The sequence below is a fragment of the Cynara cardunculus genome (assembly GCF_001531365.2).
Source record: "Cynara cardunculus var. scolymus isolate 2C chromosome LG 3, CcrdV1, whole genome shotgun sequence".
Taxonomy (NCBI): domain Eukaryota; kingdom Viridiplantae; phylum Streptophyta; class Magnoliopsida; order Asterales; family Asteraceae; genus Cynara; species Cynara cardunculus.
The window spans coordinates 6,998,756-7,017,017 of record NC_037530.1 but is presented as its reverse complement, the minus strand read 5'-3'; the positions used below and the strand labels follow the sequence as shown (position 1 = coordinate 7,017,017).

The 18,262-nt window shown below is 31.7% G+C and overlaps 2 protein-coding genes across 2 annotated transcripts; one reads left to right on the top strand and one right to left on the bottom strand.

Annotated features, from left to right (window-relative positions):
- Positions 1-7,211: 7,211 nt before the first annotated feature.
- Positions 7,212-8,671, top strand: LOC112509932 (transcription factor MYB4-like). The gene is made up of 3 exons (XM_025115144.1): positions 7,212-7,428; positions 7,707-7,836; positions 8,019-8,671. Exons 1-3 carry the CDS (start codon positions 7,296-7,298, stop codon positions 8,395-8,397), a joined length of 642 nt encoding a protein of 213 aa, XP_024970912.1. The 5' UTR covers positions 7,212-7,295; the 3' UTR covers positions 8,398-8,671.
- Positions 8,672-10,041: 1,370 nt separating this feature from the next.
- LOC112508837 (beta-fructofuranosidase, soluble isoenzyme I-like) lies at positions 10,042-17,342 on the bottom strand. The gene is made up of 7 exons (XM_025113634.1): positions 17,012-17,342; positions 16,880-16,888; positions 11,551-12,410; positions 11,272-11,433; positions 10,866-11,101; positions 10,703-10,790; positions 10,042-10,381 (listed from the first exon to the last, which is right to left on the bottom strand). The coding sequence occupies exons 1-7, from the start codon at positions 17,328-17,330 to the stop codon at positions 10,190-10,192; spliced, it is 1,866 nt and encodes a 621-aa protein (XP_024969402.1). The 5' UTR covers positions 17,331-17,342; the 3' UTR covers positions 10,042-10,189.
- Between the last annotated feature and the right edge of the window lie 920 nt (positions 17,343-18,262).

The window sequence follows — 18,262 nt, the reverse complement described above, 5'->3', positions numbered from 1 at the left end:
CAAAGAGCTTATGATCACGAATGACTAAATGACTGGATTTGGTTGATGTCGATGGTTTTTAAACCTATAAGTGATGCTCTATAACGTTGATTTATGATTTACTTTGTGTCTGTCATAATCAACGGTAAATCGGGCCTCCCCCGTCATCTTCGGATGTTTTATTGTTCCACTCCGAGTTATTCAGGYCTTGCTGTCTCTATTCCTATTTAAAGTTACGTCAGCTATTTACATATGTATATTTATATATGTTCCTTTATGTTTACTTAAACTCTTTTGTTTGGACTCACTAGGCGTAAGCCTAACCCTCTCTCTTTCTTGTTATATTTACTTTTAGGTTYCTTTAGCGGTGGGGCTCTAAAGGGATGAGAGGAGCGTTGGTTCGTCGAAATACTCTTTGTAATCTTAGCCTTTAATTCTCTCGCGTGATGCAGTTTGGATATTTCGACTTTGTTGGAGACTGATAGAAACCCCCGTCTTTAATCTAGATTTGGAATGTTCTAGATTAATAGGTTGTTATTTATCTTCTCGATTAGCCGGATTGTAACCGCCATATTATTCCTTTTGTTGGATAAATTTTATTTTTGCTCTGGGCTCTCAGCGATTCGGATTATGAATTTTAGGGGTGTTACAATTATGTTCTAATATAATGTTTAATTATTATCTTTATAAAAAAATTATATTATTCAACAAAAATAAATTACTTTGTTATTAAATTTAAATTAAATTATAACAAAAAATTGAATTAAAGAAGTTATACCAAAAAACGAAAACTATTAAATAGTTAATTTGATACTAATATCGATTTATTTATTTTTTAAATTTTTATGCTATCTTTAAATTTATATTTCATTCAAAAATAAAAATATTATTGTTTTCTCAAAACCACATAAAATAATAAAGACAAATAATAAAAACTAAACATTAGAATGGAGATTTATCTTGTTGCATTGTGATAGTACTCTTTTAGTATCCTTTAAACAAAAATACGTACATACATCTATAAATATCTTAGATTTCAATAAAAAAAATTAGAAAATATTAAATAAGAAGTAATATCTGAGATATGTTAGCAAAACTTATAACAATTTTTAAGATAAATTTATATAAAAAAATGTTAAATTTATTATTTATACGGTGGAAGTTTCCATTTGACATTTCAATTTACAGTTGACACAAATATATAGATGGTGAAACTTAGTTTTGACTATATAGTTTATGGATCGTAGAAAACGACTTTTTTTCATGTGAAAAATACCAAAATTGGTTTCAAATGGGTTTGTAAAAAACGGAATTTTGTCAATCACGTGGCCCCCACGTAAGATCACCGATGGGTTTTGGCATCTTGCTCTCTATGCAGTATGCATGGCTCGTTCGATAATATGCCACGGTCGATCGGTTTTGTAACAATTGCAAGTTTTGGTTCATAGAGGTTAATATTTGACAAATTTGATTTGATTGTGTTTTTTTAATTTACTAGAACGGTACTTGCGCAATGCAGCGAGATACATCTTGATTTTAATGTTCTATTTTATTCTTTGTCTCTGTCGATGTTATAATACGATTTTATGTGTTTTTAAGAAAACAATAATGATTTTATTTTTTGAATAAAATATAAATTTAAAAATATCATAAAAAATTGAAAAAAAATATATCAATGTTAATATCAAATCAACTATTTAAAAGTTCTTATTTTTTTATTATAATTTAATAATGAAATAATTTTTTTTGTTTAATAATATAACATTTTATAAAGACAATAATCAAGTATTCTGTTAGAACTCAATGATTATCCTAATTATGTTTTAGATTTTTTATTTTTAAAATGAGATGTTTATCATGTATTTGATTATGTTTATCTGCAGTTAGTTACATGAATTCAGATATGGAGCTTTAATAAGTTGTACTTACGCACAATCCACTTGTAATTTTGAACATTAAGTAACATGAATTAATAAACAGTATTTTATGCATAAAATATGGTTTTTAAGAGTTTCTGTCAAATACTTTATAGTATAGTATAGATGGTTACAACAATTAGTTTTGAAAAACAATTAAAAAATAATTGTAACATGATTTTTATATAGTATTTGAATTTCCATGAGTATCTTATAAAAAGATTAATTAATATATAAAGGGTTGGGTTCCTGTAAAAAATAGAGTTAAGCTGAAAAACATAAAAAAATGATCTTCACTTTTGGATGCACATTAAGATGAGATGCACCAAAATACACCTGATCAATCTCCGTATCAAACAAAATTCAGCATGGTGGGTTTGAGATTAAATGTGATCAATAGTTTAGATCTCTTTTTACGCTTCTCACTTTAACTCTCATTCTCGTATGATCATTCGTCTATATATAAGTAATTATACAATGATTTCATATTATCTTACGGTTTTTTTTTTTTTTTGGTAATTCATGATAAATTTGTATTTTGATGAAGACAAAACACAACGAAATTTGTTTCATTTCTTATTTCATATAATAATGATTTTATCGATTAATATAACAAACGTTCAATTTTCCTTGGTCAACACATTACATATAGTCTAAAAATGTTTATCAAAATAGGAATTAACTAAGGGGCCATTTAATTTATTTAATTGGGTAAGATTGTAGTACATCAAAACGTATTCTATGCAACAATTTACCTGGTAAACGCTTACCCGGGTAAGAGTCGTCACCCTCGCTTACCGCGTAAGACTCTCCATCCTTATCATCGTTCTTACCAGGTAAGATTTTTGGCATTTGTCATGTTCATCTGGTGAGGAAAATTACTCGGTAAGTACTTACCGGGTAAGAGTTTAGTAAACGACCATTGAGAAAATAAATGAATCCCATTTCTCAAACTTCCTATCCACCAATAATATACTGACAAACCTCCACTGTTGCCCCTTTTCTTGTTTTTCTAATAACAGAGTTCCGACAGTTGAATACCTATAATGATAATTTAAGTTTTAATATTAATACATTATATTCCAGAACATTACACAAGACTATATTCAAGGGCGGACGTTACTAAAACCCATTAGCCATCGCTATCTTTAAAGTATGAAAGACGTCACAAATTGGCTAGATTATTCTCGTGCTTCTAACTAGCACTTAATTCAACACAGTGTCGCTAGTAACAATCCTAAACGAGGACCTGATACATATGTCGGTAAATAAAAAAGGCTAGACTTAACGTCTAATGAGCTTAATCAGTTTTCATATATAATATAAAAATAGTAAAACTAGGAAAAGATGTTACTTAAATCACAAATAAAAAATGAAATGCATTTATTAATAATTTAATACATATCATGACCCAAAATACCACAAAAGTCAACAAAACTAAATCATGCATCTTATTTGAATGATTCGTAACAGCAATATATCAAAATGCATTGTCATCAAATAATCCTTATATGACGAATAAATCATCAAAATCCTCAAACTTTATATAACATATATCCAAAAATCCCAATATATGTATTTCTTAATATTTATAAAATCAAATGCACCAGAGATATAAACCTTTCTGATAATGAACACATTTGTTGAATATTAATAAAATATCGTAAGACTCCAAAATAGACATTTTTAGCATGTACAAAGTTTTCACAAATCAATTTGAACTCATCTTGCTAGATTAAATTAAATCTGGTTGCAAACCCAACTCTAGCCTCCAAAGGTGAAAGCTTGATGCCCATAAGCAATGATCTTCAAGAATCTTCTCAAGACCACATTTTATGTCTAGAAATGCACCAAACATTGATACTAGCTTTAAATCCACAAATATCCCTAAAAATAGAGCTCAAAATACTGAATGAACTTTCCTCTTCAAGAGTTTGAAATCTCCTAACCGAAAGCTCTAAAATGTTGACTTCAATCCTCAACAGCTAAGATTTCTCTTGCTCCCAGAGAACACCCAAAATCTCTAAAATCACCTCCAAAAAGACCCAAAATCGAGAGAGAACTTAAATGGTTGAAGATGAGCAAACCCTAGCTCAAAAATTGGGGGTATCTCGATTTGGGCATTCCCGCAACCTTAGTTGCAGACAAAGTGGTCCGCGTCCACAAAGCTGTTTTGTTGAAACAGGGAGTCGCGCGACTTTTCCCGTGGCCTAGTAGCGGGATAAGTAGAGGGATTTTCTGTTTCGCTCCCGACATCACTTTTCTCTACTAGGAATCGCCCATACCATAAGCTCTTATGACCCAATGCATTGCACTCAAGGTATGACCTCCAAGGGCTCGTAACAATACATCAATTCTAAAAATGTACCCATAAATCACGGGTCTTACAATTTTTATTTATAAAGAGACGAATTAAGTTTGATATTAATGTCATTTTAGTTTATTCATCTACATTAATTAATTTAGGATGTATAATAATTTTCATTTTGTTGTAACAAAAAAATATGGTTGCAATTTGTAAACAAGTGATAATATAAAAGTGTTATTGAAAATCTCTAAGTTAATAATAACAAACATATAAATGAATTATTTTCATATATTATATTATATTAGATATATTTATATTATATTATAAATCATTTGATAAAAACTCTTAAAAACCATTTTTTATGTATTAAATATTGTTTATTGATGCATATTACAACTTATTAAAACTCCATGTTTGAATTAGTGTAACTAACTATGGATAATCATAATCAAATTCTGGATAATTATCTCATTTTAAATATAAAAAATCTAAAATATATTTATGATAATCATTGAATTCAAAATACTAAATATTATCTTTTTAAAAGAATTATATTATTATCTATACTGTTTATAAATCATTTGACAAAAATTCTTAAAAACCATTTTTTATACATGAAGTATTGTAGATTGATGTATATTACTTAAAATTCAAGATTACAAGTAAATTAAACATGAATACAACTTATTAAAGTTTCATGTTTGAATTTGTGTAACTAACTACGGATAAATATAATCAAATAGAGGATAAACATCTCATTTTAAAATATAAAAAATCTAAAATATAATTAGGATAATTATCAAGTTCTAACAAAATCATTATTTTTATAAAAAATTTATTGTTAAGCCAAAAATAAATTATTTCAATATTTGATCTAAATTAAATTATGATAAAAAAATAAATTAAATAAAGTATATAAAAAACAAGAGCTTTTAAATAGTTAATTTGATATTAATATCAATATATTTTTTCAAATTTATTTTTATTTAAAAGTAAAAACATTATCTTTCTCAAAGCCACATAAATCATATTATATCAACAGACAAAAAATAAAATAAAATATTAAAAAAAAGATGTATCTCGTTGCATTGTGCGAGTACCATTCTAGTAATAAAAATAGAATTAAAGAAATTACATAAAAAAACAAGAACTTTTAAACATTTAATTTGATACAAAAATCGATGTATGTTTTTTCAAAATTTTATGATATCTTCAAATTTATATTTTATTAAAAAAATAAAAACAATATCGTTTTTTCGATTTCCACATAAAATTGTATTATAACATCAACAGAAACAATAAAATAAAACATTAAAATTGAAATGTATCTCGTTGCATTACACGAGTACCGTTCTACTATATTTAAAAACACGTTACTCATTAAAAACATTGTATTTTTTATTCATAATAAGATGTTATTGATATTTTTTTATAATTATTAGTTGAACCGGCAAACGGTGAATAACCGGTTTTTATTGAAAACAAAAAAGGAAAAGTCAAATAATGAATAGAAGTTGGTTGGTGAGCCGAAATAACTTGGCCGGTTCAGCACGTGCAACGAGCCTGGATAATTACCGGAATAACCCCAAACAATGTTATAGATCTCAAAAAGCCCCTATTAATCCTGTAACTACAGTTGGTCCCCGTATCTTTCTTAAAATAACTATTCAGTCCTCGAATTTTGATTAATTCCAAAAAACACCTATTATTATTATTATTATTATTATTATTATTATTATTATTATTATTATTATTATTATTATTATTATTATTATTATTATTATTATAGTAATTTCATAAGTTGGTACCCAAAATATTCCTCCATAATAAGCAAATAAACCTTACCAGGGCTTGACATGCCGCGAATCCTTTTGAAAAAGAGGGGTGCCTTCGGGGCTGGGCAGACGTCAGCCCCCATACATGGTCTGGGGCTGGTTTATGTAAAATCTGGTACATTACTAGTCATGCATGTATTTCATGTTAGGTTAAAATGTTTTCTTTTAGTATATGATAACAGTCAGTAATTGACATTATTTTTTAATAACATATACATTGTTCTCACCTGATAAGATATGCCATGTAAAATATTTTGATTAAACACATTGAAATATGAAAAACATCTGGAATATATGAATGAAGCAAAATATCAGTAAGTTGTTTCTTACAAATATGAAATGGGTAACAAGTATCAGTCAACTGTGTGATTATTATTTTAATTTGGAATATTTTAAAGATAACTAAAAACAAAAAAAAGTTTATTATATTGAAACAAAAAGAACAAAAACTATAAAGAATATAATTCGTTTGACTTAATTAATTTATTTATTTATTTTGTGTCGACATTGCGAAAAAGGTTTTTTGGCCTAAAGGGATTTGAAAATATCAATTCAATTTCACCAACCCTAAAGTTAACTTCAATTATAATGGAGTCATTAATATTTAATAGGTATGTAGGGACTGACCCAGAGGGGGTGGTTGGGGTGGTACGTGTCACCCTATTGTTTCTCCGTGGTAAGGTAAAAAAATTAGGTTGGTGAAAGATGCAACCGTTTTGTTTTAGAAGGTACAACCGTTTTATGTGGTGTTACCATATCAAAAATTCTTGGGTCTGTCCCTAAGGTATGTGATTTTTTATTTAAAAAATAAATTTTTATTTATTTATTGGTTAAAATATAATTTTAAGAAGTATTATATGTTTGTATAGGTAGTGGGTTACCATTTTAGTATCCCAATATCATATACAAAGTTTGATAAGTTTAACGTTATTTTATGAAAAAATTAATGATAAAAATAATATAAATAAATAATTATTTATCAAGAGACAAACGATTTGTCCATTGGGATTGAGAAGTTGGCAAGGAAAGCCGCCACATATTTCCCAAAGTGAGGACTGATATTGTCAATCTAACAAAACTAAGGGGTGTTTTATAAGTTTGAGACGTAAATGAGGTGGTTAGAGTGTAAATATCTCCATTAAAATAATGGATGTTGATTGCTAACTAACCTTTAGACTTTGAACTCATCACCATGGCAGCTGAGGAGAGAGAAACAGTGCCACAGAGGGAGAGAGTCAAAGAGAGATCTGGATAACAATGGTGAGAGCACCTTGCGTTGACAAAAATGGGATCAAGAAAGGGGCTTGGAGCGAAGAAGAAGATGATCAATTAAGAGCTTATGTTCACCGATATGGCCATTGGAATTGGCGTGAACTTCCCAAATATGCCGGTATGATCCGTTTTCATCCATCACTGTTGTTCATATCTCTTTGAGTTCCAAGGATTTGTTTATTCTGAACGGAGAACTGTTTGATTCGTGGAAAATGGAGGAGAAATTGGTGTGGTGATTTCAATCAGGGCTCACTGTAAAACTAAAATGGAGTTCAATCTGATGTTTTGTTTGTGTTTCTATTATTATCTTGTGTAATTGATGAATTTGCTAAATTGTTGATGTTTAATTTTGAGTTTCTGATCGAATTGCTGTTATTTGATTTTTGTTTTAATTAGGGTTAGCTAGATGTGGCAAGAGTTGTAGATTGCGTTGGATGAATTATCTTCGACCGACCGTGAAACGCGGGAATTTCAGTAAAGAAGAAGAAGACCTAATCGAGAAATATCATAAGGATATGGGAAACAAGTACGTGATCCAATCCTAATTTGACCTCTGAAATCATATTCGAATAAATCAATGTTAAGGCCTTTATCTTAGGGTTTCGTTAAGTCAGATGGCATAAGGATGTGTTAGACTTTGGTCAAAATATTTGAATTTGTCTGAATTGTTTTCGTTATGCATATAAAGATTTCTGTGTTGTTTTGCAGATGGTCAGCCATTGCTGCAAAATTACCAGGAAGAAGCGATAACGAGATCAAAAACCATTGGCACACCCACCTGAAAAAACGCACCCCCAAACCAGTTCAAGATATCTCTAAAAAAGAAGAACAAAGTTCTTCAGTTGAACAGATTATGCTATTTACAGGTCAACCTCCCAGTGTTGTTTCGACATCTAACACTAACGTAATTTCCAACGAGTCATCAGCATCTCATAGAATATCTGACGAGTCATCAGCATTTCACAGACCAACAATCGAGTCGTTGGCATCACAAAGAACTTCTGATGATTCATCATCACATTCCTCAGGTGTAGAGCGCAGATTGTTCATAGATTTGAATCAAGAATATGTCGAGACATTAGAGTAGGAATGAGATAAGGGTATGGAGTGGAGTGCTGATATGACTACCGGAAGATGGAGTAATTGTTCCGAAAAAGGTAAAACCTTTCGATCCCCCAACGAAAGGTTTTCGAAAACTATTCAAAATTGTTGTTTTGTAAATGAACAACAATTTCCTCAAGTTCCATATCAAATTTGTCATTCCTTTCTTTCTTTAGATTTTTTCTGGGAATTTACATGTGCAGCACAAGAAAATATGTGTTAACTACAGCAAGTTCTTATCACAATAGATTGATTAATACTATACAGTTCAATAATGCTTTGACATTATCTGTTGTGCAAACTGTCTGCATTTTTAGAGCTTGTATTTTAGTGTTCGTTGGAATTCAATTCACTCGTTTGCAAGAATTGAATTTAATGGAATTGTTACACTCTCATCGGTGCCTATCTTAGGAAAACTAGTTAATCCCATTGTTACTGTGAGAATATGTGGAACCCCAATTAGGTAACAGCCCTTGAAAAGAGTAAGGGACGTTCCAACATATATCGAGGAGAAATGATACAAGTATAGCCAATGTAAGACTCTAACATGTCCCCTCCAACAAAGGCTAGACGTGCATAGATTATCCCAAAGTGTCGAGAGGGGGTAGACCAGTGAGGAGCTAGAAGAGTACAAATTGCCCCGAGTGTCGAGTCCTTAGAGTGGTAGACCTTCACTCTACAATATGTGGAACCCCATTAAATTATGTTCCAAAAGAGTCCTTGAAGAAAGAGAACGGAGGTTCCAACATATATAGAGGAGAAATGGTTCAAATCTAGCTGACATGAGACTATTAACAGTTCAAGAATTGGGTTTGATTCCAAATTGTTGCCTTTAGTAGCAGAACTGGTTCATGCTAGCATTACAAGAACAGGGTTTGATTTGATTCTAATTCATCGCCTTTCCTAAGAAAACTAGTTCATCCTGTCATATCAAAGAAATGGGTTTGATTCAAAGTTATTGCCTTTCAAAGGAAATTTGATCCATCCCATCATTACAACATCTGAGTGTCATTCCAAATTGTTCCCTTTTTTAGAAAACATCATTTCTTCCTTTGTTGCAGTTACTTATCGTCGTCTTTCCTAGGAAAACTGGCTCATCCTATAGTTACAAGAGCTTGGTTTAGTCCTAATTTGTTGCTTTAATTCAGAAAACCAGTTCATCCTGTCATCACAAGAACTGGGTCTAATTTAGATATGTTTGTGGGGGCTGCTCGTGTTATTATGTACATAGGATCATCCTTATTGGAGATGACTGCAAGGTGTTCGACTAAACGCCACAAATAAACCGTTTATGCTAGTTGCATGGAGGTCGATCAGGTGACAAACCTATGTTTCTCAAGTATCATTGCATAGTTTTAGTAAAGCAAATCATCATTGAAGAATCTTAGCTTATTTGTTTTTTTTTTTTTTTCATTTTCACACACTTCTCGCTAACAATGGTCTTCTAGGAAACAACTGCTTTACTCCTTTTACGGTAGAAGTCAGATCTGCATACATCTTACCCCCAGGACTCCACTTTCACGTGGGATATATTGTATTCGTTTGGTTTGTTTGCCTAGCAGATATGCGTTTTATCAAGTCATAAGAGGTGACGGTGCCCTATGATGTCCTAAATGCTACGTTTGTCAAATTTGTGAAATACGCAAACTACCGAAATACATTTGAGACAAGAAAACATGAATAATCGAATTTATATGCTTACACCTACTACAAGAAGCTTAGCAAATTACCACAAATGCCCCTGGTGAACCCATTGATTGCCCAAAAACTGAACCCATCTAAAGAGGGAAAGGGTTAAGTTGTGCCCCACCCATCTTCCATATCTTGAGAGATGCCTTAACACTGATGCCAGTGGCATTGTTGAACAAGAATAGTTTGGCTGCTTCATAGATTGCCTTTGTAGGATACACTCTTGATGTTATCACTGTTCTTCCTCCTTGTGCAAAGCTTTCTACTATTGAATGGTCCACCTGCATTCATTGGTATAATACATACACACATATGTAAGTATTTATGAACATGTGTATCGTTACAGGTACACATTCATGTGAATTTGGTATGCAGGACAGAACGGGACAAGACTGAACAAAAAGTTGTTGTCCCATGTTTGGCATGACATTAGACCAAGACAAAAAGACATTTTCTTTTGTTTTACCAAAATTGGTGGAACAAAAGTCAGAGAGATGAGACAAAATTGGTAAATTACTGAACTATCCATGTCATGCCTTTTTGCGTACCAAATTCCCCCTTAGTTTCGTTTTCAAAACCCGAGTTCTAGAGATTTTACGTACCAGTAACCTCATGTTGTAGTTTTCACCATGGAGTACAGGAACACTGCTGCCATATACCATTTTGCCCACATCTAAAAGCTTTGATGATCTGCATCAAGTTGAATTGAGTAAATTGAAAGAAGGGCAAAAACGGGAGAATAAAAAAAAGAAGCTAATAAACAACCTTGATTCATCAGCACAAAAGTAAGTTCTTGAGGTGCCATCGATGTTTTTCGCGATGTAGAAATACACAGGAGTCTGCTCGGAAAGTGCTGCATCGGCTAGAACCACAAGCCCAAACGGTCCCAAAACACCCCTCGTGGCTGAACCCTCGCTTGTGGTGCAGTTGAACAGAACATCGGCTTCTAGGGTTGCACCCAACATCTCGTTGTCAACCTCGAATGAGGCACTTATATCTAACTGTAACCATTGGCCAATATAATGCAAGTTCATATCACCACTAAGGTCATAGTTCATTTCACATTGTTATTTAGTTTATTAGTCGGTTTTTATCAAAAATGACTAGTTTATCAGTTATATCGTCATACTTTATTAAACGATACCCATCAAAGGAAAACAGGCATTATCACCTGTGTGGCCATGCCTACATCAAGCGGGATGAATGATCCAGGATGCAACATGACATCTTTAAATTCATGCTTTTTAGACCTCAACGTCTCTGTTTCCTCAACGGGCCATTGAATCAAATTGCTTCCCGTCTTCGTGTCCAACACCACGGTTCTTGGAACGTTCTGTAAATAAATATTTGACATTTTTATCCTCCAAAAACCAATTATTTTCTCTTTTATATTGAAAAAATCGATGATTATTTTATTAAAAAAACAATTATAATTTAATTTTTTATATACCAAAATATTTGCCCATCCTTTAATGAGGTCATCTTTCGGAGGATCCGTTTCTCCAACATAACCCCATAAGACCCGTCTTTTCTTACTCGGGTCATAAAAGGTCTTCGATGCGTAAAACTTTCCATAATCATATCTTAACCCGATACCCACATCCATTTCCGGATCGTCCGGATACCATTTATCCTTAACCGGGTCATACGACCCGATCGCGTACCAATCATGCCTATCTTCATCCCCACTTTGTTTCAGCACGTGCTTAACACCTGACCCATGATACGACATATCCAACCCGTTTGTATCGGTGGTGGATACCGGGTAAAGATCCACACATTCCCACATACCCGTACCCGGAACCGAATGGAGCACCTCATCCAACAGCTCGAAATGGGTGAAATTGGTGGTGTGGTAAACTAGGGCACAACCGATGGTGTCGTTGTGCTTGGATCCCATAACCATTCGGTACTTACCGTCGAGTCCGACCCACAGAGTTGACGGATCTCGGAAGTCTTTGAGACCGACGCCGGGAGGAGGGAAGAGGATGGGGTTGCTGGAGTATTTGGTCCAGTGGAGGAGAAGGGGATCGGAGGAATTGACGGGATAAGCGAGACATTGGAGCTGAGAGAGATCGTAGGCATTGCCGCTGTATAACATGATGATTTGGCCGTCGGGAAGGATGGTGGCGGAACCAGTCATGACGCCTTGGATGTCGTACCAGTGATCGGGAACCATGGCTAATGGGAGGTGGAACCAGTTGATGAGATCCTTGGAGACGGCGTGACCCCATGTGATGTTTCCCCAAATGGCTGATTCAGGATTGTACTGGTAGAATAAATGGTACCAACCCATGTGATATAATGGACCTGCCATTCATTCCAATATTTCACTCAGTTGAGTTGCCAAATTACACACTTCATTTTCAACCAAATTCATGTTTCAAATTATTACCAATTTGACATTGATACAAGCTGTTTATCTAAATAATCAAAAGTGTTTATTATTGGTGTTACATCGTAATAAGTCAATAGTTATTTTTATAAGCGATCCCAAACACATCCTTAAAGCATTATGAATATAAGGTTCTTATATATAAAAAGTGAAGGTTTTTATAAGAACTATCGTCAAAAAGAGTTCTTATAAACAAAAAGTGAAAGTTTCTTGTAAGAATCTTATATTCTTTGATTTTTGTACAAGAATCTTGATTGTTATCTTGAACTTGGTGTAAAAAGACATTTTGATAGTTTTATATATATATTAATATAAATAACATAACTCATTACCTCTCTTTGAACATAAATCATGGCTTTGATACCATTCGTTGCAAGATCGGTCATTATGTTATTATAGTTATGTCATTATAATTATAATAGAAATATATAAGTGATATAGTAATGAAAAGGTAAGCAAAATTATGAAAAAATACCTTTATTGATCAAACAATCTTAAATACATTTGTCGTTGAGACAATTTGAACATACATCTAGAGCAATGATAAGATTGAAATCTAAAGATTTTGAACATTGAGAAGTAGAAAATTTGAGAGAAAGTTGTTTAGACATAACAATCTATCTAAGGGTTTTTTTTGTGATTAGGGTTTTTTCGGGTGCCTTTGAATGAGAACTTTTATTTCCTTTTATAGATAGATTCTTGAATAAATGACCGGCACGTTTCCTTCATTTTGAGCAATTATTGGATATTTTTGACTTGGAAACCGGTTGAAGAGCCATCTATTATTGCACTTTAAGAGCAATCTATAATTGTACTGACATATGGAATCTTTTGACTCTAACGTCTCTTCGAGAATAGTAAATGCTATATAGTTTTCTTTTGAATAGGAAATGGCATATGAAAAACTCCTTTTGCTTTAACGTCTTTTTCTTGAATAGTAAACCTGCAATTATTTGATAAGATAACAATTTTGAACAAGATGTTGTCTGAAATACCAAAGAGTGTATTTCATATGTTTTGATAAGATATATTTTGATAAGATACAAAGAATTGCTTACAAAAGCAATAACCCAAACACACACAACTCTTGAAGATTAAAGATCTTCATAGGGATCTTGAGCATCTTGATATAGATTTTGAGAAATTTCTGAGATGGTGTTTGAACTTGAAGGAGAGCTTTCTTGTTTGATTTCTTGAATAAGTCTTTTAAGCTCTTCTCTTGAATCAGCAGCCAAAAATTGATTAACTTTGTCATCTTCTTTATTTTGGCTTGATGGTGATGCAATGGAAGTCGGAGCATCAAAAGTGATTGAATAATAGTTGAGAACTCCTTGAATAGTCATCTTCTGCAATTGATCTTTAGGAAGTTTTTCCCACCATTTTACTCTAGTAATTCTTTGTAATAATGGAGGAGAAGACCTATTTGCAGCAACGACCTTAAAGGTCCATGACAAGATCCATGGTATTTTGAACAATACTGTAAATTGGAGAAGATACTCAAACTCTGTGACTTCTTGAACAAAGATTTCTTTAAACTTTAAGGGTAAATGAAGGGTTTAAGAAGTTTAAAGAAATCTTAAAGTATTTTGATAAGATACTCAAACTCTGTGACTTCTTCATTTACCCTTAAAGTTTAAAGAAATCTTTGTTCAAGAAGTCATAGAGTTTGAGTATCTTCTCCAATTTACAGTATTGTTCAAAATACAATGGATCTTGTCATGGACCTTTAAGGTCGTTGCTGCAAATAGTTCTTCTCCTCCATTATTACAAAGAATTACTAGAGTAAAATGGTGGGAAAAACTTCCTAAAGATCAATTGCAGAAGATGACTATTCAAGGAGTTCTGACTATTATTCAATCACTTTTGATGCTCCGGCTTCCATTGTATCACCATCAAGCCAAAATAAAGAAAATGACGAAATTAATCAATTTTTGGCTGTTGATTCAAGAGAAGAGCTTAAAAGACTTGTTCAAGAAATCAAACAAGAAAGCTCTCCTTCAAGTTCAAACACCATTTCAGAAATTTCTCAAAATCTATATCAAGATGCTCAAGATCCCTATAAAGATCTTTAATCTTCAAGAGTTTTGTGTGTGTTGGGTTATTGCTTTTGTAAGCAATTCTTTGTATCTTATTAAAATATATCTTATCAAAATATATTAAATACACTCTTTGGTATTTCAGACAACATCATGTTCAAAATTGTTATCTTATCAAATAATTGCAGGTTTACTATTCAAGAAAAAGCCATTAAAGCAAAAAGAGTTTTTCATATGCCATTTCCTATTCAAAAGAAGACTATATGGCATTTACTATTCCCAAAGAGACATTAGAGTCAAAAGATTCCATATGTCAGTACAATTATAAATGGCTCTCAAAGTGCAATAATAGATGGCTCTTCAACCGATTTCCAAGTCTAAAATATCCAATAATTGCTCAAAATGAAGGAACGTGCCGCTCATTTATTCAAGAATCTATCTATAAAAGGAAATAGAAGTTTTCATTCAAAGGCATCCGAAAAAACCCTAATAAAAAAAAACCCTTAGATAAAATGTTATGTCTAAACAACCTTCTCTCAAATTTTCTACTTCTCAATGTTCAAAATCTTTAGATTTCAATCTTATCATTGTTCCAGATGTATGTTCAAATTGTCTTAACGACAAATGTATTCAAGATTGTTTGATCAATAACGGTATCTTTTCATAATTTTGCTTGCCTTTTCATTACTACATCACTTATATATTTCTATTATAATTAATTATAATGACATAATGACCGATCTTGCAACAAATGGTATCAGAACCATGATTTATGTTCAAAGGGAGGTAATGAGTTATGTTATATATATATATCATGGACTTACAAAAGAGGTTCTTAAAGACTTGATTGTATAATTTTATTTAGATTCTTAATTTGATAAGTTGAAAATAACGTGACAATAAAAAATATACAAAAATAACAACCTCCTATCGAAGATGCTCTTAGTATGATTATACTTTATACAAATAAATAATCATTAAGATGACCATAAGAGTCTCAAATATGGGAACCTTTTTTTAGTATTTGATTAGATGTTGTACACTCCAATAGACCGTTTTCTAGAATTTAATTTATAGATACAAAATATAAAATGTCATATCTAAAGGTGTTGTAATAAGTTTATATGACGCTTTTGAGCGTCTTAACAAGTTTTTAGGATATTTTAATACAAAGTGTCGCATTAATAACTTCATAGGACACTTTTAAGGAAGTGTCCTATAAACTCAAATTTTTATAGTACATTTATTTTTATATGACAGTTTTTGAAATAGTGTCCTATAAAGTTGCTAATGAGACGCTTTATATTAAAAGTGTCCTAAAAAACTTATTACGACGTCAAAAAACGTCATATAAACTTATTACAACGCCTTTAGATATGGCGTTTTATTTTTTTTGTCCTATAAACTAAGACTTATAAAGAGGTCTTTTAGGACGCTTTAGAAATTGAGAGCGTCCTCTCACTACCAAAAAACCCACTTTTTCCGGCGGCCAAATCCGCCGGAAAAAGGGATTTCCGGCGGATTTGGCCGCCGGAAAAAGGGGCGCCGGTGATTTTTTTTTCCGGTGGTAGTTCTATTTAAAAATCTGGAAACCATTTATTTTGTGAATATTTAAGGATAGAATATTATTTATCAAGACTCGGGTTAACGTGAGAACAGTTTGTTTTCGTGAGACCATTTTTTTATACTTGAAATTTCACAGCAAAATGTTGTGAAAGTAACATTCACAGTGTTTTGCTGTGAAAATTCGATTTTTTTTTAACTTCGCAGCCTTTGCTGTGAAGTTCAAGTGTTAAAAAGTGATATCACGAAAACAGGCTAGTCTCACGTAAATCCAACCCTATTTATCAATTATATATATATATATATATATATATGTTATAATGTTAATTATAAATACTTTATCACGTCATTTATCATAAATACTGGTTTTTAAATTCTCAAAATATTTAATGGAGCTCCTTATGATATGGATATTTAATACAATTAAAATTATCTAATATTTCTGCACCATAAAAATTCAAAATACTTAGGGGTTGTTTGACAGTTGCTGAATAGTTCGATGCAGAATGATTAAGTGATCAGAATGATTAAGAGGCTCTCATGATATAGTACAAAATGAAATATAATTGTTTACAATAAAATCATGGCGCTTAATGGTTAAGGGAGACCCGAGATACAAAATCATTCAGAGTATTTTAGAACCACTAAGAGGCAGACTTTTTTTTGCCTAACAAGATTCATCTCTTAACGATTCAAAATCTGTCTTTTAATGAAACTATTAAGAGGTAAACAAACAACCGCTTTGTCTCACAAAATTCAACATTTCATAAAAGGAAAATACGTACCATCAGGGTCTGTAGTGAAGTTCCGCAAAATCATCCATAAACAAATTCAATAAAAAAAAATTAATTAGTAAATAGTTTAATTCCATTAATTAAATTAAACTACAAAATTATGGCTGCAAATACATTACATACCACTGATGAAGTTCTTATCAGGCTGAAAATGGTAAGCAGATCGTTGCCATTCAACGCTGTCAGCCGCACCCACCATCTTTTCCGGCCACCCCACCCCTCTTGACGACGGTTTCACCTCAATCTCCGGTGATCCTGAACTTCCTTCTGGTTTTTGTAACTGGTTATGAATTACAGCGACCAAAGATGAAAGGACCAGCATGGAAACCAACAAACCAGCGAGGACCTTGCCGGTGGTTGACCCACCGGACGGAGATCCGGTGGATTCCGGCCGGCGTTCGAGGTCATGAGGAGTAATCAGAGGGGTGGTGGAAGAAGCCATTGGTGGCCACGAAGCTTCTTCTTTACACACTTTATAAGTTTGTAGAGTCTGTGTAGGGTTTTTATAGAACTATGGAAGCTTATGGTTTCTTGGAAGTTGTGGGCCCCAATGACATAAATTTTATTTTTAATGATCAAAATTTTCAAATATATATAAGTAATTAAAGCAATAACACCATTCTTATTTATTTTATCGGGGTAAAATTGTTAACTGTTAAAATAAATTGTTGGTAAGTATCTTTTAATCTTCGAACATTCACCGTTTAATAGTTTTTCTCTCACTTACTAGGTAATATTTTCGGTCTTTGCTATGTCTTTTACCAGGTAAGATTTTAGATCTTTGTTAAAATTATCAGTATAATGATATCATTAATTATCTATACTATATTATAAATCATTTGACAAAAACTCTTAAAAATCATTTTTTATGTGTAAAATATTGTTTATTAATGCATATTACGTAAAACTCAATATTACAAGTAGATTGTGCGTAAGTACAACTTATTAAAACTATATATCTGAATTCGTGTAACTAACTGCAGATAAATATAATCAAACACAAGATAAATATCTTATTTTAAATATAAAAAATCTATAATTAAGATAATCATTGAGTTCTAACAGAATACTTAATTATTATCTTTATAAAATGTTATATTATTAAACCAAAAATAAATTATTTCGTTATTAAACTTAAATTAAATTATAATAAAAAATAAATTAAAGAAATTACATAAAAAATTAGAACTTTTAAATAGTTGATTTGATATTAACATTGATATTTTTTTTCAAAATTTTATGATATCTTCAAATTTATATTTTTTTCAAAAATAAAATCATTATTGCTTTCTTAAAAACACATAAACTCGTATTATAATATCGATATAGACAAATAATAAAATTAAACATTAAAATCGAGATGTGTCTCGCTGT

Excerpts from the sequence above, each read along its gene's own strand:
- LOC112508837 (XM_025113634.1), bottom strand. The coding sequence starts at position 17,330 with ATGGCTTCTTCCACCACCCCTCTGATTACTCCTCATGACCTCGAACGC. Across the intron at positions 10,791-10,865 it reads TTTTGTGCTGATGAATCAAG|ATCATCAAAGCTTTTAGATG; the intron begins GTTGTTTATTAG and ends AACTTGATGCAG. Across the intron at positions 10,382-10,702 it reads ACTACAACATGAGGTTACTG|GTGGACCATTCAATAGTAGA; the intron begins GTACGTAAAATC and ends CAATGAATGCAG.
- LOC112509932 (XM_025115144.1), top strand. The coding sequence starts at position 7,296 with ATGGTGAGAGCACCTTGCGTTGACAAAAATGGGATCAAGAAAGGGGCT. Across the intron at positions 7,429-7,706 it reads TGAACTTCCCAAATATGCCG|GGTTAGCTAGATGTGGCAAG; the intron begins GTATGATCCGTT and ends TGTTTTAATTAG. Across the intron at positions 7,837-8,018 it reads CATAAGGATATGGGAAACAA|ATGGTCAGCCATTGCTGCAA; the intron begins GTACGTGATCCA and ends GTTGTTTTGCAG.